General features: G+C 47.4%; 1 protein-coding gene across 8 annotated transcripts in view; it reads left to right on the top strand.

Annotated features, from left to right (window-relative positions):
• Positions 1-17,378, top strand: part of FAM149B1 (family with sequence similarity 149 member B1) — a 511,501-nt gene extending 494,123 nt beyond the window's left edge. For 5 of the 8 annotated variants that reach the window (XM_085603798.1, XM_085603792.1, XM_085603789.1 and 2 more), the window contains one exon: positions 15,650-16,763. In XM_085603798.1, coding sequence (XP_085459924.1) covers positions 15,650-15,723 — 74 coding nt within the window. In that variant the 3' untranslated portion in view covers positions 15,724-16,763. Of the gene's footprint in view, positions 1-15,649 lie in introns of all 8 variants that reach the window. The other 3 variants (XM_085603796.1, XM_085603797.1, XM_085603795.1) reach the window with 2 other exon arrangements.
• Positions 17,379-26,747: the final 9,369 nt, after the last annotated feature.

Raw genomic sequence — 26,747 nt, 5'->3', positions numbered from 1 at the left:
TGTGTTCGGGGAGTCCACCACCACCCTGCGGAGTGGGAGTGGGCGTTTCCAACAGTCCGCCAATGAATATTGGCTCTTAAGAGTACCGAACGGTTTCACTCCCTCAGCACCCCATAGATCCCCAATACTGGAAATGCCGATAAGGTCCCATTTGTTAAAACCTTTGGTGTTCCCCAAATAGCCTAATTTTTGCGAGTCCCAGAGCGGGGTGGCGAGCGTCAATCTATTGTTCCAACCTAGAGACTGTGTCGCAGCGTGCCAGATCTTGACTGTATGTTTAGTGGGCCCTGTCAGTGGGTATTTGCCAGGCTTGGAATACAGAGCTCGGGCAAAGGCCGCATTAGGGAGAATCCAGCGGTCCATCCGGAACCCCGGAGCGTCAGGGGGCCCGTAGGCGCCGTGGTTTATGGCTATGAGGTGGGCAGCCCAGTAATACTTTCTGATGTCTGGTAGTCCAATTCCACCATCATACCAACAGAGCGTCAGTTTTGGCAAGGCAATGCGTGGTCTTCCACACCATAGGAGGTCCCTCTGAAGCCCTTCTATTTCCTTAAAATACGAGTTGGGGACTGGGTCCGCAACATTCTGTAATGCATAAAGGAAACGGGGCAAGGACATCATTTTGAATAAGGCAGCCTTGCCTAATAGAGAGATCGGTAGTGACTTCTAATGCACGATGTCACTTTTAAGCCTTTGCAGGGGCGGGGCCAGATTGCGATCACGTGTAAGTGTGGGGTCAAGAGAGACAAATATGCCGAGGTATTTAAATCCCTCAGTAACAATTGAGATTGGACAATTCCGAGGCAGTTGTGGAGATTTCCCATGCAAGACATATATAAGTGACTTCTGCCAATTGACTCGGAACCTAGAGTACCTTCCGAAAACTTCCAATATATCAAATACAACAATCAGGGACCTCTGGGGAGAGGCAAGGTATAGGAGGATATCATCTGCATATAGGGAGATGCGATGCTCCCATTCTACCGACCACCGCAGCCCTCGAATGCTCACATCTTTACGAATCCAAGCAGCTAGTGGTTCCAGGGCCAGAGCGAACAACAACGGCGAGAGGGGGCAACCCTGACGGGTGCCACGACTAAGGGCAAAGGAACTGGATTTTTTGTTGTTCACTACCACTTGCTCCAGCGGTGCGGTGAAAAGGAGTTTTGTCCAGCTGATGAATATCGGGCCAAATCCCAGTTTAGTTAGTACCGCAAAAAGATAGGGCCATTCAATGGTGTTGAATGCCATAGTGGCGTCTAACGACACTATGATTGCGTCCTCTTGTATGGTATGGGCCCTACCTAACACCCCGTGGACTCTACGGAGGTTCATCGCAGTGTTTCGTCTTGGCATGAATCCTGACTGGTCCGGGTGTACAAGGTCCCCTATAACTTTCACTAGTCGGTTGGCGAGTACTTTAGCTAGGATTTTAGACTCGGCATTAAGTAAGGAGATGGGCCGATAGGAGGAGCAATCGGTCTTGGGTCTACCGTCTTTATATATGGTGACAATGGTCGCCAGACCAGACGCTGATCCAAAGGCAAGACCCCCTCCTCAAGACTGCCAGAGTACATGGATTTTAAATAATGGCTTAATTTATCAGGGCGAAGCTTGTACAGCTCAATAGGGATACCATTTGGGCCGAGAGCCTTGCCCGGGCGTAGTGTTCGTATTGCCAACTATCCAGGAATTGACGATCCGCCTCTGGGAGGACAGGAAGGGAGATATCCTCCAGTAGGTTCAGGGAGTCTGCAGTCGTGTGTGGGGCGACAGAGTTATATAGCGTGTAGTAGTGGGCTGCAAACTGGTTAGCTATATCTTGCGGATCTGTTATGGAGGCACCCTCCGCCCCCCTGAGCTCCGGGACCAGTCGGCTAGCGCGCTCCCTCCAATCCAGCCAGGCAATCAATTTCCCTGTTTTATCGCCCAAGTCGTAGATTCGACCTAGTCGTTCCTGAGCCATTAGTTGGGCACGGTCGGTGACCAGAGCCCTATACTCGTCCTGGCGAAGTCGGAGTGCATGCATAGTGTCGGGTGCGGGATTCGAGTCTGCGTCCTGCTCGAGTCGGTAGACATCCTGTTCAGCGTCTGATATATCTTTTAGTCCTTCTTTTTTGGCTCCCGCTATGAGGGACAGGGCCTGGCCCCTTACCACCGTTTTGAAGGCTTCCCAAAGTGTCTGGGGGGAGTCAACTGTATGGTCATTTTCCGTAAAATAATCATCGATAGCTTTAATGAGGCCTTTGCGTATTTTGGGGTTTTTGAGATGCCAGGGATTTATCGGGGCAATGCGCCCTACTTGTTTGTAGTCTAATACAATGTGGGCCCACAGGGGGGAATGGTCCGATATACCCCTAGCAAGGTGCCTGATCTTGTGGAAGTTAGTGACCTGGGAGGCGGGGGCAAGGACGTAGTCCCGGTGGGAGAAAGCCTCCATATTAAACCACCCATTTGATCAACAACATTTATTTGGTCCAAAGGTAGATGAGGCCCTCGAGAAGATGAAGAAAGACACAGATATGGCGAAATCTATGGGAGCCTTACAGTCACACCCTCCTAGGCGCTCCTTTCGCCGCTCTGCCTTTCGGGGCACGGGCAGAGGCTACTCCTCAGATAGCGCCTCCACGTCCTACAAATCCCCTCCTCAGTCCACCTTCACAAGGGGTTATCAAAGTGGCGGCTATAGAGGCAAAACAAATACCGCCCGCTCTGCCACACCGCCTACCCAATGACTTCCCCCTGCTCCCTCCAGACCCTCCCACTCCGGTCGGGGGCAGGCTACAAAATTTCCTTCACGTCTGGGAGACCATCACCTCAGACAGATGGGTGACCCAAATTATTCGTTTGGGGTACTGCCTAGAATTAACATCTTCCCCCCCCAAACATTCCACCCAGGCAACGCCCAATGTCACAAGAACATGCCACGTTACTAAAACAGGAGGTAATCTCTCTCCTGCAAAAACAAGCCATAGAACAAGTCCCCGGCAATCAGCAAAATTTAGGGGTCTACTCCCTGTACTTTCTGATACCAAAAAGAGACGAGACTCTACGACCTATTTTAGATCTCAGGCCTCTAAACACTTACATACATTCGGACCATTCACATGGTAACCCTTCAACAGGTTCTTCCGCTCCTCTCCCAGAACGACTTTCTCACCACACTGGACTTGATAGACGCATACTTTCACATTCCGGTACACCATGCTCACAGAAAGTACCTCAGATTTGTAGTGGACGGGCAACACTACCAGTTCAGAGTGCTCCCGTTCGGGGTCACAACAGCACCAAGGGTATTCACCAAGTGCCTAGCAGTAGTGGAGGCACACCTCAGAAGACAGCACATTCACGTCTTCCCATATTTGGACGACTGGCTAATAAAAGCCACATCCTACAACCAATGTGTACACCACACCGCCACTACAATCCAACTACTTCACCAGCTAGGTTTCACGGTGAACCACCAAAAGTCCCAGCTGATACCATCCCACACAAAGCAATACCTCGGTGCCACCATAGACACCTCAAAAGCCATAGCCTACCCCAATCCTGCCAGGATTGCAAGCATCCAGGCTTTCCGTCAAAAATTCATACTTCAACACTCTCTCCCAGCAAGAGTGTTTATGCAACTAATAGGGATGATGGCCTCTTGCATTTTCATAGTACCTCATGCAAGACTCCAGATGCGTCCACTCCAGGAGTGCTTAGCACGCCAGTGGAACCAGGCCCAGGGGCAACTGAGAGATCTGGTGTTGGTAGACGGTCGCACCCATCGCTCTCTGCAGTGGTGGAACATCACAAATCTTTCCAAAGGTCGACCGTTCCTGGAACCGGTTCCACAAATAATCCTAACAACAGACGCATCGCTCTCTGGCTGGGGAGCTCATCTGTTACACCTCACAGTGCAGGGCACATGGACGCCGCAACAAAAGTTACTCCACATCAACCATCTGGAGTTACTGGCAATCTTTCTAGCCCTAAAATCCTTTCAGATGCACATTTCAGGCAAGGCAGTCCTCATTCGCACAGACAACATGACTGCCATGTACTACATTCAAAAACAGGGGGGCACACACTCTCCACAGCTCTCTCAACTAGCACAGAGCATATGGAGATGGGCAATTCCGCAAAAAATCTTTCTCCTGGCCCAACATGTCCCAGGAGTCCAAAACACCATGGCAGATCTGCTCAGCAGACAAACGCAACAGATCCACGAATGGGAACTTCACCCACAGGTTCTTCACCCGTTCTTTCAGAAGTGAAGGCATCCTCAGATAGACCTCTTCGCCACCCACGAAAACAAAAAATGCCCAAGCTTCGCCGCCAGATACCCACACCCATTGTCCAAAGGCAATGCGATATGGATGAACTTGTCAGGAAAATTTGCGTACGCTTTTCCACCTCTCCCACTAATTCCATTAGTGGTACGAAAGCTACAACAGCACTCCCTCACGCTCATCCTGGTAGCTCCAACATGCGCCAGACAACCGTGGTACACCACGCTGCTGGAACTCTCGGTATTGCCACACCAAAAGTTACACCTCTCACCATGCCTCCTAACCCAGAACCATGGGGAGATCAGGCAACCGGACCCAGCTCAGCTCAACCTTGCGATCTGGCTCCTGAGATCCTAGAATTCGGATACCTTAACCTTCCCCCTGATTGCATGAACATTATCAGAGAAGCTAGACGCCCTACTACTAGGGCATGCTACGCTGCAAAGTGGAAAAGATTTGTTGTTTACTGCCATAACAACACAATCAACCCTCTAGATGTATCCATACAGCACATCATATGTTCGTTGCTCCATCTACAAAGGTGTAACCTATCATATACATCCATTCGGTTACACCTCGCAGCAATTGCTGCTTACCTACAAAACAGACAGCACCTATCACTTTTCAGGGTGCCTGCCATCAAAGCCTTCATGGAAGGCCTCAAAAGAGTAATTCCACCCAGAGTACCACCCTCACCTGTGTGGCACTTAAATATAGTTCTCACAAGGCTAATGGGGCCGCCTTTCGAACCTTTGCATAAATGTGAACTGCAATTTCTCACATGGAAAACAGCTTTTCTGGTGGCCATCACTTCCCTTAGAAGGGTCAGTGAGATACAAGCACTCACTATACAGGAACCTTTTCTCCAAATGCACCAGAACAAGGTTGTACTCCGCACCAACCCAAAATTCCTACCCAAAGTCATTTCCCTCTTCCATCTAAACCAATCTGTAGAATTACCGTTTTTTTTCTCACAACCTCAAACTTTTGCAGAAAGGGCTCTACACACACTAGATGTTAAAAGGGCCTTACTTTACTATATCCAAAGAACACAACCTTTCAGAAAGACCAAACAACTATTTGTCTCTTTCTCTCCACCACATAAAGGCAACCACATCTCTAAATCAGGGATAGCTAGGTGGATTCTAAAATGCATACAGATTTGCTACCACAAAGCAAAACGAACGCTATCTGTTCCCCCTAAAGCCCACTCTACACGGAAGATAGGGGCTTCTATGGCTTTTCTAGGGAACATCCCATTAGATGATATCTGCAAAGCAGCGACATGGTCAACACCGCACACTTTCACAAAACATTACTGTGTAGATGTGCAAACCAAGCAACAAGCTAGTGTGGGCCATGCTGTACTAAAAACACTATTCCAAACCACTGCAACGGATACCGGTGGTCGCCGCTAGGGTTGGGTACTGCTATATGGTCTATGCAAAAGTGTGTAATCTGCAGCTCATATGCCTCGAACGGAATATGCTACTTACCAGTATGCATCTGTTCTTGGCATATAGAGCTGCAGATCTACACACGCCTCCCCGGCTACCTGTATCCGTTCCAGTCTTTCTTTTTTTTTTTTTTTTTTTTTGAAACCGTTTATTGCAATTTGAAAAAAGTTACAGGTATGGGCCTACAACCACTCGGCCGGCCGCTAGAGTGACAAAAGCATATTGCATACATACAGTAAGAGTCTCTTGGCAGTGCAAATTAGCAAAACAGGAGAAATCAATGTTGCAGGCCGCATAGCTCCATGCCCACCGTACGGTTCCCTTTTATCAAAACAAAACAACACAAAAAACCACACCCGCAAGGCAACCCGCGATCCAAAGTGACAGCACGTGCTCCATAAGTGGGGGATCCCAACCAGCAGCAGAACTCTGGAGAGGGGAATGGGAATAGATCAGGGACTGGGGGACCGCGTGCCCAAGGCCGAGGGAGGGGGGCCATCTAGGGAGACGGAGCAGGCGAGGCAGCCGGTAGCTGTGGCGGCTCACAAATACCCCCGCGGTAGGCGTTCCAGGGGCCCCAGATTTTCACCCACGCCCCAGGCTTACCCCTCGCCACATACACCACCTTTTCACGAAACATACACCAATCCATATGTTCTTTCCAGGCCAACACCGCAGGGGGCCTCTGGGATCCCCACAATTGAGCAATGTCACGCTTAGCTATCATGTATCCCAGAGTCACCCACCGCGTCTGCGGGACCGAATAGTCATTTGGTTCCCACACATTCAGCAAGCATCTCCTCGCTTCAGGCAACAGCGCGACACGCGTAACCACACGCAGGACCTCATGCACACCACGCCAGAATCGCTCCACATTTGGGCACTCCCACAGTATATGCATGAAAGTTGCCAACGCGCCACAGCCACGCTTACACATTCCGTCACCAGCAAAGCCCATACGTAGAAGCCTTGGCCCCGTCACGTAAACCCGGTGAAGGATCTTAAGCTGGACGAAACGAAGGCGAGCCGGGATGGCCACCTCTTTTGGAGAGGCCACCGCGGAAATCCAATCCTCGTCGTCCAGCTCTAGCCCGTCGGCAACCCAGGCCTCGCGGAGACTAGTCAGCAGGCACGATCTGTCGTTGATCAGTTTTTTATATATGAGGGAGATCGTGCTGTCTGGGACATGGCCATCCAGCACTCTGTCCTCCAGGGGGGAAGACTCCGGAATGGACGCGACATCCGGGAAGACGGAGCCCAGCGCATGGCGGACTTGTAGGTACCGAAAGTACTCACTGCCCTGCAGCTGAAACTCCGTCTGCAGCGTCGCAAAAGTCTTGAATCCCCCCCTCGTCCAGAGATCTCCCACAGTGCTGATTCCGATCGTGTCCCACTTCTCAAAGCCCTTCGATGTCCACAGGGAGCCCAACCTCTCTGATGCATATAGCGGTGACGCCCGGGTCAAACGGTCCTTCCACCCCATAGCTGCATTAGCTGCGTGCCAGACACGCACCATGACACGCGTCGGTCCCGTCAGACGGGGGCTGGGCGCGGCAGAGTAAAGCGCTCGATTGTAGTCGCCACCGGGCAGGAGCATCTTGTCCATCTCAAACGCCGGGTTCAAGGCGGGCCCGTAAAGGCCATGATTAATTGCAGCCAGTTGGGTGGCCCAGTAATACCGTTTAATGTCCGGGAGGGCGACCCCCCCATCGTACCACGGGAGCGTCAATTTAGCCAGAGCAATGCGCGGCCTCCCGTCCCAGAACAGGCGCCGCTGGAGGCCCTCCACCTCACGGAAGTAGCGCGCCGGAACCAAGTCCATAGTATTCTGGAGGGCGTAGAGGAAGCGCGGCAAGGACATCATTTTAAACAAGGCCGCTCGGCCGAGCGGCGAAAGCGGTAGACGCCGCCAGCGCACCACGTCCTCCCTCAAGCGCTGGAGGGGGGGCAGCAAATTCCGCTCGTAACGGGCCTCCGGGTCAAGAGTGATATATATCCCCAGGTACCGAAACCCCTGGGAGGCAATCTGGATCGGACAGTCCCGTGGTAGGACCGGAGCCTCCCCGGAAAGCACATATACACAGGATTTCGCCCAGTTGATGACAAGGCCTGAGTTGCGACCGAATGAGCGCAAAACATCAACCAGGACGATCAGTGATTTACGCGGGGAGGCGAGATAGAGGAGGATATCATCAGCATAGAGGGACACACGGTCCTCATGCTCGGGGGTCCAGCGGAGACCACGGATGGAAGGGTGCCACCGCAGCCACTCCGCCAGGGGCTCCAGGGCCAGTGCAAACAGGAGAGGTGACAAGGGGCAACCCTGTCGCGTGCCCCGCCCCAGCGCGAACGGGGCCGAGACTCGCCCATTCACCACCACCTGCGCCAAGGGGCCCGAGTACAACAGTTTGACCCAGCTAATAAAGCCCGGTCCAAATCCAAATTTCGCCAGCATCGCCCAGATGTATGGCCACTCAAGCGTGTCAAACGCCATGGTGGCGTCCAAGGACGCCAAGATGGCCGGCTCCCGCACAAATGGGACACGCGCGAGCACACCGTGCAAGCGCCGTAGATTGAGCGCCGTGTTGCGGTGTGGTATAAAGCCAGATTGGTCTTGGTGGACCAAGTCGCCCACCACGCCAACCAACCGGTTGGCCAACACCTTGGCGAGGATTTTGGGCTCCGCGTTCAAGAGCGAGATCGGCCTATAGGATGCGACCCGTTCACGGGGCTTCCCCTTCTTGTGGATCACCACGATTGTAGCCAGACGCTGGTCCGGCGGGAGGGAACCCTGCGAGTGTGCCGCCAGGAACATCGCACGCAGGTGGGGCACCAACACATCCGGGCGTAGCTTGTATAGTTCGATGGGGATACCATTGGGGCCCATGGCCTTGCCGGATGCAACCGAGCGAATAGCCAAGGCAATTTCGTCCGAGGTGGGAGGAGCGTCCAGCGAATCCCTGTCCTCCACCGTAAGGGAGGGCAGTGCGATGTCCCGAAGCAGGGCATGGGAATCTTCCTCCGAGCAGGGGGAAACCGGGGAGTAGACTTCGCGGAAATAATCCGCAAAGCAGGAGACAATGGCTTCCGGCTCGGTGACACACGCACCATCCGCACTCTCAATCAAAGGAACCACGCGACTCGCTCTCTCCCTCTTGTCCAACCACGCAATCAATTTGCCAGCCTTATCACCCACATCATACAATCGCCCCTGCTGCTCTCGACTGAGGCCCCTGGCCGCCTCCGTGACGAGGGCCCGATAGGCCGCCTGCTTTAGGTGTAGAACATGCAGCTTGGCATCTGTAACCCCGCTCCCCAGGTCACCCTCCAGTTCTGCAATCTCGGCCTCTACCCGGGTCACCTCCTCCCGCTCGTGCCGCCGGGCATGGGAGATAAAGGAGAGGGCCTCCCCTCTAAGAACTACCTTAAAAGCCTCCCACAGGGAGATGGCCGAAGGGACCGACCCCACATTCTCGTCGAAATAACGCTGTAAGGATTTGATCAAATCGGCACGAATGGTGGGGTCGCGCAAATACCATGCATTGATTGGAGCCACCCTGCCATCCCCCCTCGGGAAGACATCGAAATGTAACAGCAATGGGGAGTGGTCTGAGATACCCCGCGCCAGATGGCGCACCTCCCCCACCCTCCCTGCATGGGCCGCCGGGACAAGGATGTAATCAAGCCGCGAGAGGCTACCATGGGCACCCGAGTGGAAGGTGTATTGCCGCTGTGCGGGATGCTTTAGTCGCCAGCAATCCACCAGGCCCAACGTGTCTAAAAGGCCGGGCAGCCACGCCTGTGCCCGGGGGAGGTCCCTGGGGGGATGGCGATCCATAGACCCAGAAGCTACCGCATTAAAGTCCCCTCCAACCACCAGCAGGCCACTCGGAAGGTCCAGGAGGAGGTGCCCCAGGTCCGCAAATGTGGTGGCTTGTAACCCAGGCGGGACGTACACTGATATCAAAATAAACACTCTACCCTCCATTCTTCCCACCAGGACAGTGTAGCGTCCCCTCTCATCATGGCGCACCTCATCGATCTCCAACGGGAGCGAGTTCTTGATCATAATACCCACCCCCCGCGAGCCCGAAGTGAAGCCAGAATGGGCCGCCAAACGATAGCCCCGCCGATTCATTGCCTGAAAGGAGTTACCTATAAGGTGTGTCTCCTGCAGGAAGACAACATCTGGTGAAATACGTTTCAAGTACTGCAGGACCACACCACGCTTAATCCTATCCCCCAGGCCGTTAACATTCCATGACAACACAGTCAAATCCCTACCCCCCATCATACGTCGAAACAATCGGTCGTCCCCCACAGAGCATCTTAAAAACAACAATATAGTAGCGGGTTTGCCTTGCGGTGCAAACAAACAACACACCCCCCCCCACCCCCCCGTCCCAACAGAACTCCCCCCTCCCTGCACCCCTGCATGAGCCCAGACAGCCCCCCCAAAGTGCAGTGTGCCCGTCGCCCCATAGCTAAAAACTAACTAGTCCCCCAGAGGAGGAGGGAAGCCCCCAACAGACCCCGCACGACCTCCATAGGAGGGGAACATATGCAATCAATAAATGGGGAAGGAACATCGACCAGAGCAAGGCCTATTCAGTCACCCCTCAATTCTGATCCGGCGGGCCCTCCTCGCCAGCCGCGCCCCCCCCGCCCCCCCGGCCCCGATCTCCAGGCAGAGTGTCCAACCAGTCCCCAGCCGCCTCGGGCCGGTCAAAGAAGTGCGTGCGACCATCCACCTCCACCCTCAGCTTAGCCGGAAAAAGCATTGAGTACTTAAGGTTCAGGTCCCGTAGGCGACGTTTAACACCAAGAAAGCTCTGTCTCTGCTTCTGAACCGCCGGAGTAAAGTCTGGGTAGAAATGCACATCCATGTTGTCAAGCTTGACCGGTCCCTGTTGCCTGGAGGTCTGGAGAATAGCATCTCTGTCCCGAAAGTTAAAAATCCGGGCAATGAGAGGCCGCGGCGGGGCACCGGTCTTAGGTCTGCCCCCAGGGACCCGGTGAGCACGCTCCACCGCAAAAAGCTTACTCAGCCCCCGGGGCTGGAGATGGGTAAGGATCAATTCTTCCACAAAAAGATCCGCCGCCTCCGCCTCTCGTCCCTCCGGCACCCCCACAATACGGACATTATTCCTCCGGGCCCGACCCTCGGAATCCTCCAGTCGCCGGTCCATCAGGGCGCTCGCCTGGCCAAGCCGGCGCACCTCCTTTTGGAGGGCCACCACATCCGTCGTGAGGCTCGTTGCGGTGTGGGCCAGGGAATCAACCCGGTCGTTCGTTTTGGACAAGTCTGCCCTCACAAGGCTCACATCCACCAGGACCGAGTCTATTTTTTGCGCTAGGGTGTCGAAACGCTGGTCCACCGAGGCCTTCATCTCTGCGATGGCGCCCATGACGTCCCGGAGGGTCAGATCCACAGGCTGAGCAGATGCCTCCGTCGGGCCCGCCGGGGATGTGCGCGATGTCTCCGGAGAACCCTTCTGGAGAGTGTAGCGGTCCATACTGTTAGCTTGGTGCGCCGTGCCACGGCGGGTCGTCTTCACCTTCGCCCCGTCGCCATCTTGTTTGGTGGACATGCTTGCTCTCCCACCGTCGTGCCAATCTCCTCGAACGGGCCGCTATACCAATTCACGGGCGCCGGGGGGAGGCGGGGGCGACCACCGAACCGCAGGTCAACCCACAGCCGGCGGGTCAGCCGGGCACTTAGACAAGACCACACCACCGCACCCCGCTCCGCAACCCTACCTCGCTTGAGGGCAAGGAGGGCGCAAAAGCGAAAGTGAAAGTGCGGGGTACGCGAGTCGCCCAGCCTTGCCCGCCGCTGTTGTTCACTTTGTCCCCGGATCGCCCCACTACTCCAATCCGGGGGGCCGGCGAGGAGAAGGCCGCAACCTTCGATCGGTGCTCCCACCGGTGTCCGGGGTCCAATTCGAGCCCGAAAAACGGGTGGCGCCTCAGCTCGGGTTCCCCGACACAGTCCCCTCAACAAGGACAGGATATCGCCAGGATTAATTCAGGAGGACGCGGAGGTCCTCGGGAGCCTCGCACCTACGCGGCCATCTTGGTTGCGCGCTAGGCTCCTCCTCCCGTTCCAGTCTTTCTTATTTAGATACAACACACATGGGTTTCTTTACTATTATTACTACTCTCCATCTTTCCCTGCTGGCGAAAAACAATCTGAGGATGGAGCCAAAGCCCATGCGCAATGCGAACCAAAGGAGGAGTCACCGACCTCGTGACTTCCAAAGACTTTCCAAGAGTAAAACAAACTGCAAACATCCGGGCCCAACACCAGATGGTGATCTATGCAAAAGTGTGTAGATCTGCAGCTCTACATGCCAAGAACAGATACATACTGGTAAGTAGCATATTCCTTTTATTTAGTTTTTGTTATGAACAGTACATGCAGCAAGACAGATTATTTATGGCTACAACATGAGTGGAGACGATGTACCGGAAATACTGTGCTACAGTTAAGGCATAGATAACATCACATGCAAATGTAACCAGGTCTGATCAAGAAGGGAACTGTAAGTGAATTTATGATGGATATCAGGGGGTGCCGCATGCACCTCGCCGCATTGGCGTTAACGAGGAGTGCAAACGCAAACCAGTGAGAGAAAGGGATGTATACAGGGGTTGGTGATGGCAGATGATTAGTGTCAAGGGAGAGGTGCGGGAGGTATTTTTAGGAGCGAGCTATGTACATGGTTGGGCAAAGTTCGGATGGCTGGACGACCAGGCGGGAAAAGGGAGGAGGCTTCCTCGGGAGTCAGTTCCGCCTCACGTCCGTTTGAGGCTGGGTGCCTAAAACTTTTTCTCAAACAGGAATGGGTGCATCAAGTTGTCTGTACAGATCAGCCAAATAGCTCTAGAGGGGTGGATATTGTTGTTAGAAAGAATGGGGAGTAAGGCTACGAGAATATAAAACAGATTCTTCTGATAGGTTGATAAATTGGAAAGTTCATTTGTGCCAAAGGGATTTTAACATGTGCTGGTTTTTATGGTTTAAATTGTGATTACGTATCACTGCTTAATAGTCTTGCATCATATATTTTGGACTATTCTTATAGGTGTTGACTTTAATGCTTTGTTAAATGAGGATCTAGATAGGTCTTCTGAAGGACAAGGAATAAATAATCAAAAAATTGGGGGGGGGCTCCTAGGAATTTAGGAATAGATGTACAAAAGTCATGAATAGTGATTTTCTGCAAATTGCAATTAGGAAATAGCTATTTCTAATGTATGAAACACTTTTGAGTTTCATTAGTGATTCCTAGTATGTCGCAAATAGACCTACTTCATGATTATTAATGAGTTAGGTCGCAATTCGCAACACATTAGGAATCGCAGCCTTTACAGGGTTGGTGGCCACCATGTCTGTGATTGCTTTTAAATAAAGCAACCTTTTTTACTACACGCAGCTCATTTTCCTTAAAGGCAAACAGGAAGTGTTTAAAAAGAACCAAATGACACTTGGAAATTTCATGTTTTAAGAGTAGGCTGTGGTCCCACGACCAAGATCGGCTCCTAAAAAAATATTTTTAAACCTTTCTCAAAGGGGAAGGGGCACCTTGTGGACCCCTTACCCTTTGTGAATGGGTTACCACCAACTATCAATTGGCTGTAAATTGCAATTGTTTTGCGACTGCATTTCAGTCGCAAAACATTTGTACATACCTTTCCGCTTCAGTATTAGGAAAGGATGCCCTCAACACGTCATTCCCTAATACTGAATCACAAAACCAAAATTGCAATTTGGTTTCAAGTTACCGATTCTTGATTTAGGCTTTGCACATCCCACAAAAAGCATTTTTTCAGACAGCATGATTCTGCACATCAAGCCATTTGCAACCTCAAAAATGCTTCATACTTGTAGCCCTTAATGCAGGACTTGGGTTTATGTTTTCCCTTGCGACTTTGTTATCTAAAAACTAAATAAATACAAAAAAGGTGCCTAGCTGTGTTCAAACATGTACTTGTGTGCATGTTAGCAAAGGCCCTTGCACTACACTAGTTTCACACGTGTAAGTAGTGTACGGGTTGGACCTATCCATGTACATATAATACTATCAAAATACCCTAAAGATGGTGCTTGGATTCATACTAATAAATCCTTAGCTCAGTACTGGAAGTGTGGCAAGGAGCAGTCAAGCTTTACTAGATGAACATGTGTTAAGCATTTTAGAGTACCAACATGGATGATAAGAACTTGACGTGGCTCAAGAGAAATCCAACTCCAATTTATAAAAAAAAAATAGAATGTGTTTGTTTTTATCTAAATTTAGACAGCAAAATGAAAGGAATAGCATACATATAACCAGAGTTATATATTTTTAAAGAAATATAAAGGCAATGCAAAATAGTACAATGAAAATTTAACATTGCGGTCAATTGGGAAAACCTCTAGTGACAATCCTTGAAGGTCAAGTTACATTATACGCTTGCACTGCATTGGACCATTGCAAGGTAATGCTGGTCCCAGGAGCAAGCCACGACAATCACTCCAATTTTACCTGACCCATGGAGCCCGGGTGCAGAGTTGTCCTGGCTGTCCCTGGTGCTGAACGGGAGCAGTGGGAGAGCTGCTTTTACTGCTGAAACAGTGCTGCAGGGAAAAAGATGCAAAAACACAACAGCACTCTGAAGTTATGTCCTCTTCCTTTTCCTCATAGACGTGCATAAGGCCACATTTGTCTAATGGTTGCCCACTTCAAAATCAATAAAAATGGTTATTTCTTTTCCTTTAACTCCAGATATTTTCCTAATTTTTAGTAGTCACTAGGCAATATATTTTGCTCCTTTGATACAAACTTGATTTGTATCTCAATACTACTTTTTGAAGTACTACTCCTCCTACGCCCCCCAAGACTATTATGCTTGCTTCTGATGTCCCCCCCCCCCCCCCCCCCCCCGCCTCAATATGGCATAGTGAAAGGAAACTTCATGCATCATTTTTAGTTGAGCATTTGGCCTGCCAGTTTGATAGAGACCGCCTTCTCCAATACCGTTTGACAGATCCCTGCTTGTATGTCATTGATTGATTTGAAGAAAAAAAAACTTCCTCCACCATGGCAGAAGTATTTTTGTTAAAACTGCAATGCCGTCCGGTTCGCCAACTGCCATTTCATCTCGCCTGATATTTTTAGTTTTGGGTTTCATAAGCAAACCCACAAAGTGTGGGTTTGATATTTGAAATACTAAAAAAGCAATGCTCCTGACACGCACAGTGTTCTCCCTATGCATGTGTCTCATTGTTCATTTTTCCTTCTTTGGAATGCATTGCCTCACATGACAGTCGAGGCAGGAAAGAATATGCGTAGCAGTACCAAACATCAGTATTTTAGCTTTTACCCAGCTGCTCTATGCAAGGTCATAGTTTGACGACGGAACCAGGTGAGGCTGTGCCATTGGAAACCCAGTATTTCCCCATCTGTAAATGAGGCGAAGAAATCCAAGGCTTATCCGGTAGGACTTCCACTCCACCAAACACTAAATGAGCTCCTTAGTGGCTAACGTATGATATTAGCCCTTCCATGAGTAATACAATGAATGTGTTAATTCAGATAAAACCCTTGCGTTGTATGTAACTGGTCCTTAATGTTTCCTAAAATCGGCACTGCATAAAGTAATTTTGCATAGGCACTCACTGCCTTTACTATTTTAATAGAAATCATATACTAATTGAATAAACATTCTTACAGGAAGAGAAGTTAGGTAAAAATCTAAATCGTTCTAAAAATACGAGAGTGCTATTATGCTGCTAGTATAACTTTGTCGGTGAAGACAGAAGAAACTTTTCCATTGAACGTGGAGACTTTGGCATAATGAAATAATGTGTAATGTTGTTAATATGCAACATATATTAAATGTGCCTATTTCTCTCTTTGTTCCTCTTAGGTCCTTCGTTACATGGTCCTGTAAGATCTCAAAGCCGAGGTGGGGCTCTCACAAGAAGCAGACATGGCATCTAGTGTTGCACTGGAAAACAAAATCAGTAGTCCATTGCAGATCTACTGGTGGGAACGTGAAGATACCGAAGAGTGGCAAACTTCGTAACCATTGGACTGTAACATATATTTTTTCTAGGCCAGAGTCTTATTTTTTTACACTGTCCTGCAAGGATAATGGGATGTTTGCCAAAGACTCAAGGGAGATGTTTTCACATTTCCTCAAAACAAACTTTACTCAGGTAAAGGGCATTGAAATGCCTACAGGTCATCACAGTATTCCGCACTGCATTGATGTTAAGATGATTTTGTTCTTAAGGGTAGTTTACTAAATCAGTCTGTTTGACTTCCAGCATGGAAGTTTCTTACAAATGGCTTTTTGTTCACTCCTCCCTCATGGGTTATGCACTAATCACATTTATGATTCAAAGACTGATATAACAATAGATTTGTGGCAAGTCTCACCCCTGCACTGTGCATTGGCAAAGGCATTGTTCAGAAGTAGGTAGAGGTGCAAAGGAAGTTGTACGGAAGCTATGCAAATCTGATCCCAGATGCACTGAAGTCCCATTTATTACATTACTATTCAGTAAAATTGTTCTTGAAAAGTGGGACCATTAATACATAAATGCCTTTTCTTTTTAAAGCGTGTTTTATTGATTCATTAATTGATGTATCATCAATTAAGTATTCATTTTTTGGTAGAGAACATAATGCTAGCTCTGTAACATTTGCAAATTGTGACTTTTTTATAGCCTCGATCACCTCTTGAGGGACGTGGAATTTCCAGTATCCATGTGGAATTTTGAACTGCCATCACATGTGCAAGAAGCAAAGAGAATTCGTAAACTGCGCACTGTGATGAACATAAAGTTTGCTCAGAGATCCTCAACAAGTGTGCAGGATTTAATGAGCACAAAGTAACATTTTACTAGAACATATTTCAGAGTAGTTATACTACTTATTCATTTTATTTAAAAGAGTTTGGCTTGCTATATTTGTATAAGACTAGTACAATCGCTGAGCTATCAAATAAATTATGCCTCTCTGAAGCAATTTGTCTACATGTTGAGTATAAAATCTTTTACAACTCATTTCCCTTCATCTCAGGAACTAGAACTAGCAGAATGGCAACATGTCTCATCCAATGAACCGGGCATCTCTCATGCTTTATTGTGAATGATGGCCATATGGAAAGATGAAATATTCACAAAGCAGACTGAAGTAAAAATACTTGAATGGTCCTACTTAAAATAGAAATACATAGTTTTAGTACTCCTTAAATGCACAGTAAATTAATATTTCTATAGGTGTTCAGGACTCCTACATTTATGCTTATGTTCTCTCCATATCTCTATATGTGATTATTTTGAGAAGGTAAGTGACCCATAGGATTTAACTACCAAACACTTAAAATTCGAATTAATTGCCTACTTTCCACTTGTTAATAAGAACAATGGGCTAGGACACACTGTATATGAGCATGTCAGAATGGAATAAATGCTTAATTGCTGTATGATGTTTTTTAAAAGCAAGATGCATCTCTTTCCTATTGTAAAAAAAAAGTAACGCCTGCCAGTAAACAAGGATGGTAATATCTTAGATTTGACACTACAGGAATATCTTGTGAAATATATTTATTTTGGACCTTCTGTACAAATACATCTGTAAACAAATGATCCTTTTAGTTTTATCCGTTTCTATGCGTTGCTTGGATGGAGATTTAATTCTCTACTCTGTGCTGTCTCCTGACACTTGAATGGTATTGAGCCCCCTTTTAACAAGTACATTTTGAAGCTGGAACAGTACTCTACGCTAAACTAACCTTTCTTTGCATTTTCACTGAAGTAATAATGCTTGTAACATTTCAATTAGGAAGCCCAAATTTAATGCTAATTAGTTTAGTGTTATGTTGTCATGTCAACCAACTGGAATCAAACATTGTATTCATAAATGACGGCTATAGAGTAGTGTTTTGAGTGCGAGAAAATATATTTTTGTCTTTGGTCTCTCATGTTATTGCTGAATTTTAATGTTTATTAGACTCTGCACACTGGGGCGCTGCTGTCATGTGCCCAGTGTATGTGATCTTACCCCTAAAACATATTTACAAATTGGCTAATCCCTCAATGGCATATTTAACTATCCTCAACTATCCTCAAAGCTCATAGTAAATGGTGTAGAAACTATGCCCATGGCATGAAAAATTAAATGTCTGTGATTGTGCAACCTACTAGTGAGACAAGGAAAAAATGGCTTCACACCTGCCAATGTAGCCTTAACTGCTGCAGATGAAACCTTTCAAAATAACCCTTTTGGCAGGGGAAAAACCTTCCTTTTAAATATGAATAAGTCGCTCCTGTGTAGGCCTTGTAGCCGACATGGTAGGGTGCATGGTATTTAAAAGTCAGACATGCAGAAATTTAATTTTACAATTTTACCATGTCCTGCAGTGACAAGCTCCAAAAAGCTATTTTCATTGTGGAAGGCTCTGGCTGTCCTACGAGGAAAACTAGAGCGTAGATTAAAATAATAATTCTGCTATTTCTGGTCAGGGACAATCTAGAGAAGTGCTTCAATCCAATTCAGTGGTGAGGAAGAATATTTTAAGAAATTTGAACGAAAAGTAACTGGTGGCCCTGTCAATTCAGGAGGGTCAGCTGGGGGGAGTGTCGAGGAACTTCATTAACTTAAAAGGGGCAGAACCGAAGCCTGTCCATCCAGTGTAGTGTAAGGGGAAGCCTGGGGAAAGGAAACCTTTGATATTTAGGGCCTCTGTAGTCAATTGGGTGCCAACCTAGTGGGAGGGGAAGCTTGTCCGTTAACCAGTTTGGTGTAGCTTAATAGGAGTGGACTGCTCAGTTCCCTAAACACACCACTGCCTGGAACATAAACCCACTCCAAGGGTAGAAGACCTGTGCCATCTTGGATTACTCAAGAAGAGTGTATTCTCTGCCAGTTTGCAGTAAAACAAGCAGGGTGTGCTGTAAAAGCGGTAGGGTTGCCCAGGGAACTTTTCCCCCATTGATTAGTGAGTGCCCAGGAACGGCACCCACCCAATGGGTTCTGAACTGTACAAAAATGGGCCTTACCACCAGCTATTCAGACCACTTTCTAGACCTGGGGAAGAACAGAAGGAGGCCTGCATCTTCTGGTTGAGACTTGTGAGCAGACCTGAAGTGTTGGACCTACTCCCACTGGCACCCAGGACAAAGAATAGCAATCCAAGGGTCAGTGTGCTGACCTGCTGTGTGGCTACAGGGACTCAATACGCTGTAAAAGGCCTTTTGTTCTATAATGCTCACCAGACTAGTTACAATGGACCTGGACTGGACCCTGCTGGTGTCTCTGCTTGTGTGAGTTCTGACTCCTAAGTGCTGTGAGTAACATCCTGGGACCCTTGGCTATGCCCAGCTGTACTTCTCCAACAATCTCTGAAAAAGTGGGACTTAAAAACATACTGGAATTCCAGACCTCCAGAGGAACGAGACCAACCACCAAAATCAAACTGCCTAAGGCGTGACATTGCTGAGCAAAAACATCAGGTTAGTCCTGCTCAGAGAATTCTGCTGCTTGAAAATCCTGTCCAGTGGATCCTTAGGCAAGTCTAGCCAACTTGTGTGTGATATTCCCATATTCGGCCTGACGCCTTGCCCCGTAGGAGGGATCTGAGCTTTAAAAAAAAAAGGAGACTAAGTTTGAAGGTAGAAATCATGACCAGACGAAGGTGGCAAAAGTATCTGGCCAACGAGAGAACTTCCTAGGACAAAAAATTTACTTTTCCCCTTCTGTGCTTTTCATACCAAAACCTACATCTTCATCCTGATGTCGCTCAAGCCTGTCCACCTTCGAAGGTCCTTTGCTGGATGCAGCCTGCTGTCGTGCCCACTGGAGGATTTCAACTTCCATTTCAGAGACAGTAAAAAAGAGAAAGGTAAAATCTTTGACCAGGGCAAGCCCACTTGTTCTATCCAACCATCTCTCCACTACAGTTCGCCTGAATTTAAATCTTGTTCCCGGTCACACACGAACAGTATTTTCTATTCAAGCTTTAATTTTTCTTGGTGCTTTTTTCTGAAATTGTTTAAAATTCATATCTCTAATCTCTTACTAGATTGTTTGTCATTTTCTTGTCCTTTTGTTTACCAAATGTTACTCTAATTTTATAAATTGAAGTGGAATTTCTTCAAGTTACGCTTGTCTGCTCTGTGCCAAAGCTACCAGAAGTTAAGCGTAGGTTTAAATTATTGAAACGTTTGCGTGGACCTAAAATGCTAGTGACTTTCGTACTTGAGGTGGACTACCACCACCGCAAATAATAATTCACATTCTTCAATGATTTTATTGTGTGCTCTCTGCACTTTGATCCTCTTCCCTGTAACACCAAACTTGACCTTGCTTGACCCGCTAAGTTTGTGAGCCCTGAACTCTGTATTTCATCCACCTCCTTCATTGAACTGCACCCATGCAGAACCTTGATGTTTGCCAGTTTCTACTAAACTGATTATTGCCACTCTGACAAATAGCCTGTTACCGGGTGAAGTATAAAGCTACATGCTTTCAAGGGCTGGACATGGGAACGGAGTTGTAATCAAGCAGGCTTCCCCCGGTACGGACGCCAATAAAGCCAGCGGTGGTCAAGGTTGTGGGATTACTGGGGTGTTAAAGTTGTCTGATGTGACAAATCTATGAATGTGGGAGACTAGAGTCATGGCGGTGTGGCGTACTGCACCGAGTTGCTGGGGCATCTGCTCAAAACTAGTAGCAACTTGTGTGGACTTTTTTAGTGAGACAAGATTGGTAGGGGATACAAAGTCAGTGGGGCATTTGAATGAGAGTTTATTTGACCGATAACAGTGACTGAGGTTCAGAGAGAAAAAAGTGTTTCTCAGGTCCTATAATCTGAGGAACCTCATACTACCACCATGCTACGCCTCCTCTCTCCACCCTTTAGATGTTAGAGTTTAGAGCATAGAATGCAGAGAAGTGTTGTAAGGCTTATACTGTCTCAAGTAATACTGTGCATTTGTTGAACAATATAAACTTTGGACTGGTGCAAGATTGATTCTGAGCACCCCTCATGATATGTTGGCCTACGGTCCTGCTAGCTCACAGTGCATCATCTGACCCCTAACCGTACAGGGTATGTGCAACCTCCGAACATAACAACCCTGATCACCCATGGAAATAGTGGTAACAGATCTAGAACCCTTTCGCTCAGTTACTTATGCATATCCAAAGAGATGTACAAGAATTACACAGTATGCGGTTCTAGTATTTATTGAAGCATTGTGATTCTTGAGCAAAATACTTGTGCTACAATGATTAATAAAAGGAAACAGAATAATGTGATTAGCATTACAAGAATGGTGAAAAGATGAACAATTCAATCATTTTGCTGATCACAGAAAACTATACACTTGAATACAAGTACTGTAATATAGTGTACTCCCACCTAGTGCATTCTACCCTATTGTGACTGAGGTGAGTGGATCTGCCAAATTCCTGTTGTGTGGTCTTACTCCCCATTACCTGTAGGTAAGTGCCAGCAAGTTGCCCATTTTGGTGTAGAGTTGGACAGCATCCCTTGCATAAGGTGACCGGAATCAGCTGAGATGGAATTCAGGCATGAACTGGCCTCTCAGTGCCAGCAAAACACTCTTGTGAATAAACAAAGGCTTGATGTTATATATATATAATAGCATCCTTCATGTTACAAAGCCTAAGCCCCAGTCTGGCCGCTATTGGTTATTCTATTGTGATAGCTCTGTCGCTGAGCTGCTATAAACAAATAACATCTTGTGTGCTGAATTTAGCCCTTGTACAATGTGTTTAAGGTCTTCTGATATCGTGCCTATGAAGTGGTATGGTATTGTAAGCAAACTGAGTTTGAGGAATGTTATTCTGTGTGTGCAGTCCAATGAATGTGTGTTAAATGTCATTTTGTTTAAGGGGAGAGAAGGCAACTGAAGAACATGAGCAGGTTAAGAGTGCATTTCTCACCCAGGCCTTATACCTCCATGTGACAGAGGGTTGCACATTACTGATTACTTTGTACCCAGGACTGGTCAGTCTGAGTGGGGCTGGGTCAATAGCATGCCAATTATTGAGGGGAGAGTGTGTGCACTGCTAGGCAACGCCCTCTGTTTACCTGTGTACACCAGAGGACCAAGGCTTTGCAGACCTAGAGTGGAGTTATTCCGTCTGCCTTCCTCAAGACAGTTGCTGATGTAACGGTAGGGGCTTAAAGTATATTTGTGTATTGTTGACTAAGCTACGTTATCAGTCATGGTCATTCTAAGGCACTGACCAATGACCATTGGCACATATTGAATATTGTGGAAGTTTGCAAATGGATGGTATACCAATCTGTGTAATAGATGTGTCAAATACATTTCTATAATCCACTTTCACCTAGTAGCTCCCAGAAAAGTCTGGCATTGAGTCCCTCCTGATGCAAGCTCCCTGTTCTTTGAAATGATATTGAAAGATGAAGACAGACAATGTAAGACCAGATCTGTAGAATGAGCTTTCTTTCCATTATAGAATCTTGCATATTGTACAAAAATGATACATATACCTTAAAAAAGGAAGCCACACTATAAATATAACTAGAAAAATTAAGGGGTGTTTTGGACGTGCACTGACTGATACTATCTTCAAAAATAACCACCTTTAATCATTAAGTGGTATGGTGTTTTTATTTCACCTTTTCTTATTTCAATCAGAGTACAAACATGTTAGACATTTAATTCATGTCACAGAGAACGTTACTGTGCAAGGTTGATGGAAACTGGTAAACATATTTCAAACAAAGATACATTGGGAAAACATATCGATAAACAAACAAATGTGTACAAAAAACACAATGTAACATACACCAAACCAGTCCTTATTTATAAGGCAGTACAACACATTGATACTGATTAAACATGCGACATGCCAGATACAGCTAGATGCTACAGAGATTACAACAGACTAACTGTCCTGTTTGTATATGATGTATTTCATACACTAATAGTAGATGTTGCTAGCTGTGAGGGGGTCGACGCGTGCCAATTCTGTTGTATGATCTTTTTGAACGAGTTAGTGTGGGGTCCAAATGTAGAGAGACGCACTAGTCGTGACATTGATTTTTTGGGTTGTTTTTCCAATAAGGTCTCACGGGGTGTAAACCATGCTCGTTTGCTCGAGTGCTTGAGTAGCTTAGATGGATATCCTTTCTCTTTTAGTCTCCCTGTCAGCAGATTCGAATGTTTTTTCACAGATAAACAATTGAATTCGTACCACGCCACCTGAATTTGAAGTCAACAATCGGTGTTGAGAATAAACAAGTCACAGGAGGCAAGTTTTGGTTCCCCGTTAATCAAATTTATCCGCATTTTGGCCAATTTGGCAAATTCTATGGAGTGCCCATCTAATTCTCTCTAAAACGTAGTTTATTTTTCCTTTTGTCTTTATAGTATACCGTTGAAGTCGGTTTCCAATATGTGCAATCAATTTTAAGGCAATAACTGTTTTCCCCACTCTAATAGGTAAGCATATGTTTCACCAAATAATTATTGGTTCTCTCATTCTTATTTAACGCTGGGATCCCCTAATCATATACACTTCCTTTTCATGTCTTGTAATGTCGGACCCTGTCCCAGTCCTGAGGAGAACCCGCAAAACGCATTGAGTTCAGAAACGCGTCGACCCCCCTCACAGCTAGTAACAGCTACTATTAGCGTATGAAATACATCATATACAAACAGGACAGTTAGTCTGTTGTAATCTCTGTAGCATCTAGCTGTATCTGGCATGTCGCATGTTTAATCAGTATCAATGTGTTGCACTGCCTTATAAATAAGGACTGGTTTGGTGTATGTTACATTGTGTTTTTTTGTACACATTTGTTTGTTTAGCGATATGTTTTCCCAATGTATCTTTGTTTGAAATATGTTTACCATCATTGTTTATGAGTTTCCATCAACCTTGCACAGTATCTTACTCTGTGACATGAATTAAATGTCTAACATGTTTGTACTCTGATTGAAATAAGAAAAGGTGAAATAAAAACACCATAACCACTTAATGATTAAAGGTGGTTATTTTTGAAGATAGTATCAGTCAGTGCACGTCCAAAACACCCCTTACTTTTTCTAGTTATATTGTGGCCTAGTTTGGAGGTTAGTATAGGCCCAACCCCTTGTTTTTATAAAACAATATAAATATATGCACATTTCTGCCGACGTTTACTTACACTCCTGGTAGCTCCCACAACCAGCTTCCTCAAGATACAAGTTCCCCATTCTTTGGCTTAATATAATGGCAAATAGAATGGACAAACAGTATGTAGGACTAGATGAACCAGGTCCCCCATAAAATCCAAATCCTAAAGAGCAGGATGGATTAACAATCCAAAATGAAGTTCACATCCGCTGAAAGTATCACTGTTCATAATAGAGAGGAAAGAGAAGCCAAAGCACAGTTCAACCATGAGGTCAGAAATTTGCAACAGTCAATAGAGCTACGCTGTCACACTCATGGGATGTTATTACAGCTCCAACTCAATTCTCTTAAGAAATGACAAAGAATTTGTAACATTATTCACAGTCGAGTTTTTCAGCAACACAAATGCTTCCACATGGCTCAATCTTTTAAAGCCCCAGTGCCATTAAAGTAAAGAAGGATACATTAGATGATGTAATAGGGATCACAGCATATGTACCACTTTCTTCTACAATGTCATAAGAAAAGACATAACAAATCAAATAAAAGGCAGCCAGTTTTGCAAAAAGACCTGACTGGTATTCTAAATTCTGCAGTAGCCCTATCATCATCTTAATGCCAAATGAAGCAGCAATCATTTATTATCCACGGTCATTTGAGTGCCCAAAGAAAGATATAATCCTCAAGTAGAGGCTGAAACACAAAACATACCACAGTGAAAGACACCATAGGAAAGAGGGGGAAAAGCAGGGTGGTTTACATCATCAGTATATAAATATCTGTGTAATCCAATTTGAAGCTGGACTAATCTTGCCAAATATCACTGAGGATGTAACTGAAGCAGCAGTTTGGGGGGGCAGAGCTAGCCAAGCCAGAAGATGGCCGCCATCTGAGTGAGCTCCTTCGGTCATGAACTAATCCTTAAATAATCCTGCATTCCAGTGTGCCTCCAGAAGCCAGAAACCCCAAAAAACATTATCGGAACACCATGCCTGCCGCTAGACCCTGGTTTGGCGAAGAACACTGACCTGGAAAGACCAGAGCGGCGCTACGATCTGTGAAGCGTTGGAGAGGCCCGCGATACACAGGCGAGAGGTGGAGCCGCCAGCTAGAGTGAAAGCAAGCCGTGACGTAGAGCACGCAGGCGGTGTGACCGGCCCCTTGATCGCTGAGGTCGCTGCAGACTGAGGCCCACGAGAAGTGCGGGAGTGGGGAGAGGCTGCTCCCGGTAGACTGTGGAAGACGAGTGCTACGCTCGGGAGCAGGATCGGAGCTCCGAGACCGGCGCATACACTCTGCGCGGATAGGACTGCGTGGACTGTAGGGCGGACGGTGCGAGCCGACTCGTTATAAGCAGGACTGAGACGCGAGTGGCAGTCTTTTTCCTGCGGCGACACTTAACCACACAACATCTCCAATCGGGCGGCACTGCCGTGGATGGTAGACAATGACGCAGTGAGACCTGCGTTCCAACAGTTATAGATCAGCAGGCGAGTGCGGGTGCAAACTTAAAGTCACATGCAGAGGGAGCGGGAGAGCAGCGGAGAGGCGCACCTGCTACAACAATAGCCACAGATGACCCACTTCTTCCACTGTAAGATTGTCTGCAGCCTTCTTACACTGCCACGACTCCGCGGACGCTCATGGCTGTGGCCCACACAAAGGTACAGAATGGGGCCTGAAACTGCATGCTGAACCCCTGACCACGAGAGGAAGCGTGATAGGATTCCTGAGTGGCCTAAGGACTGCAGATACTAACGTACAGTGCCATGAAGAGCTCACGCCAGGAGGCAAACGTACAAATTTGCCTGGGAGTGTAATCGGGAGCCAACTGGTGAGGACCACTACGTAGAAGGAAGGATGCGTTTATACAGCAGCTCAGACGAGAGAAGTGCGGCCTTTCAAGTGTTGAGAAGAGAGTGAACAACAGCTGACCTCTGGGTAATACACAGGACGAGGGCACAGTGAAGTTATTCACCACGAAGCCTAGAGGTAGGAGTTTCACATAACAGATGTGACCCGATCCCAGACCTGAGGGCTAAACCGGAGCGCAGTATGCCCCACCCTGAAGGGGACTCCACTGGCAGGTACGAGGACAGGGAGGGAAAAGACAACAATATGCATTTTTTGAGGAGTAGATTTCCGGAAGGTCCCAGGGACAGCATACCCCCGAGTATTGCTGTAATAGAAATATGGGGAAACCGGACAAAAAGCAACCGAAGCTGCAATGTGAACAACCTAAAAAGGTAACGGAGAGCGGCCAGGATGCTCCACAATCCACACAGGGTGCGGCGGCACCTGCCGGGTGGAAGCCACGGGGGATGTGTACTCAATGTTCGCAGCGATCCAGACTGCCCTCTCAAATATTGATGGGAAAATAGACACCCTTACGTATAGGGTAGATAGAATTTCAGAGAGGCTGGACAGACACAGGGAGCACATAGACATGGCCGAAAGAAGAATCTTTGACACTGAAGATATGCAGCAACAAATTGATCAATGACAGGGCAAGATGGACAAAACTAACGGCCCTAATGGCGAGGGCTGAAGACTCAGAAGCTCGGTCCCGCAAAAAAAACCTTCATTTCATGGGCATTGCAGAGTCCACAAATACAGGCCAGATGGAAAAGTACATTGAGGGGTTGCTGACGACTGATGGGAAGGGACAAATTCTCCGAGATCTTCATTGTCGAAAGAGCTCACAGGTCACTGGCGCCGCCACCAGTAGCCAGGCCAAGGCCGATCATAGCTAGACTTTTCAATTACCGGGATCGTGATGCAGCGCTACGCAAATCTAGAGAAATGGGCAGTCTGAAACATGAAGGCATGGAGATATC

This window comes from Triturus cristatus, chromosome 1_2, assembly GCF_964204655.1.
Source record: "Triturus cristatus chromosome 1_2, aTriCri1.1, whole genome shotgun sequence".
Taxonomy (NCBI): Eukaryota; Metazoa; Chordata; class Amphibia; order Caudata; family Salamandridae; genus Triturus; species Triturus cristatus.
This window is presented reverse-complemented; position numbering and strand designations above follow the sequence as displayed.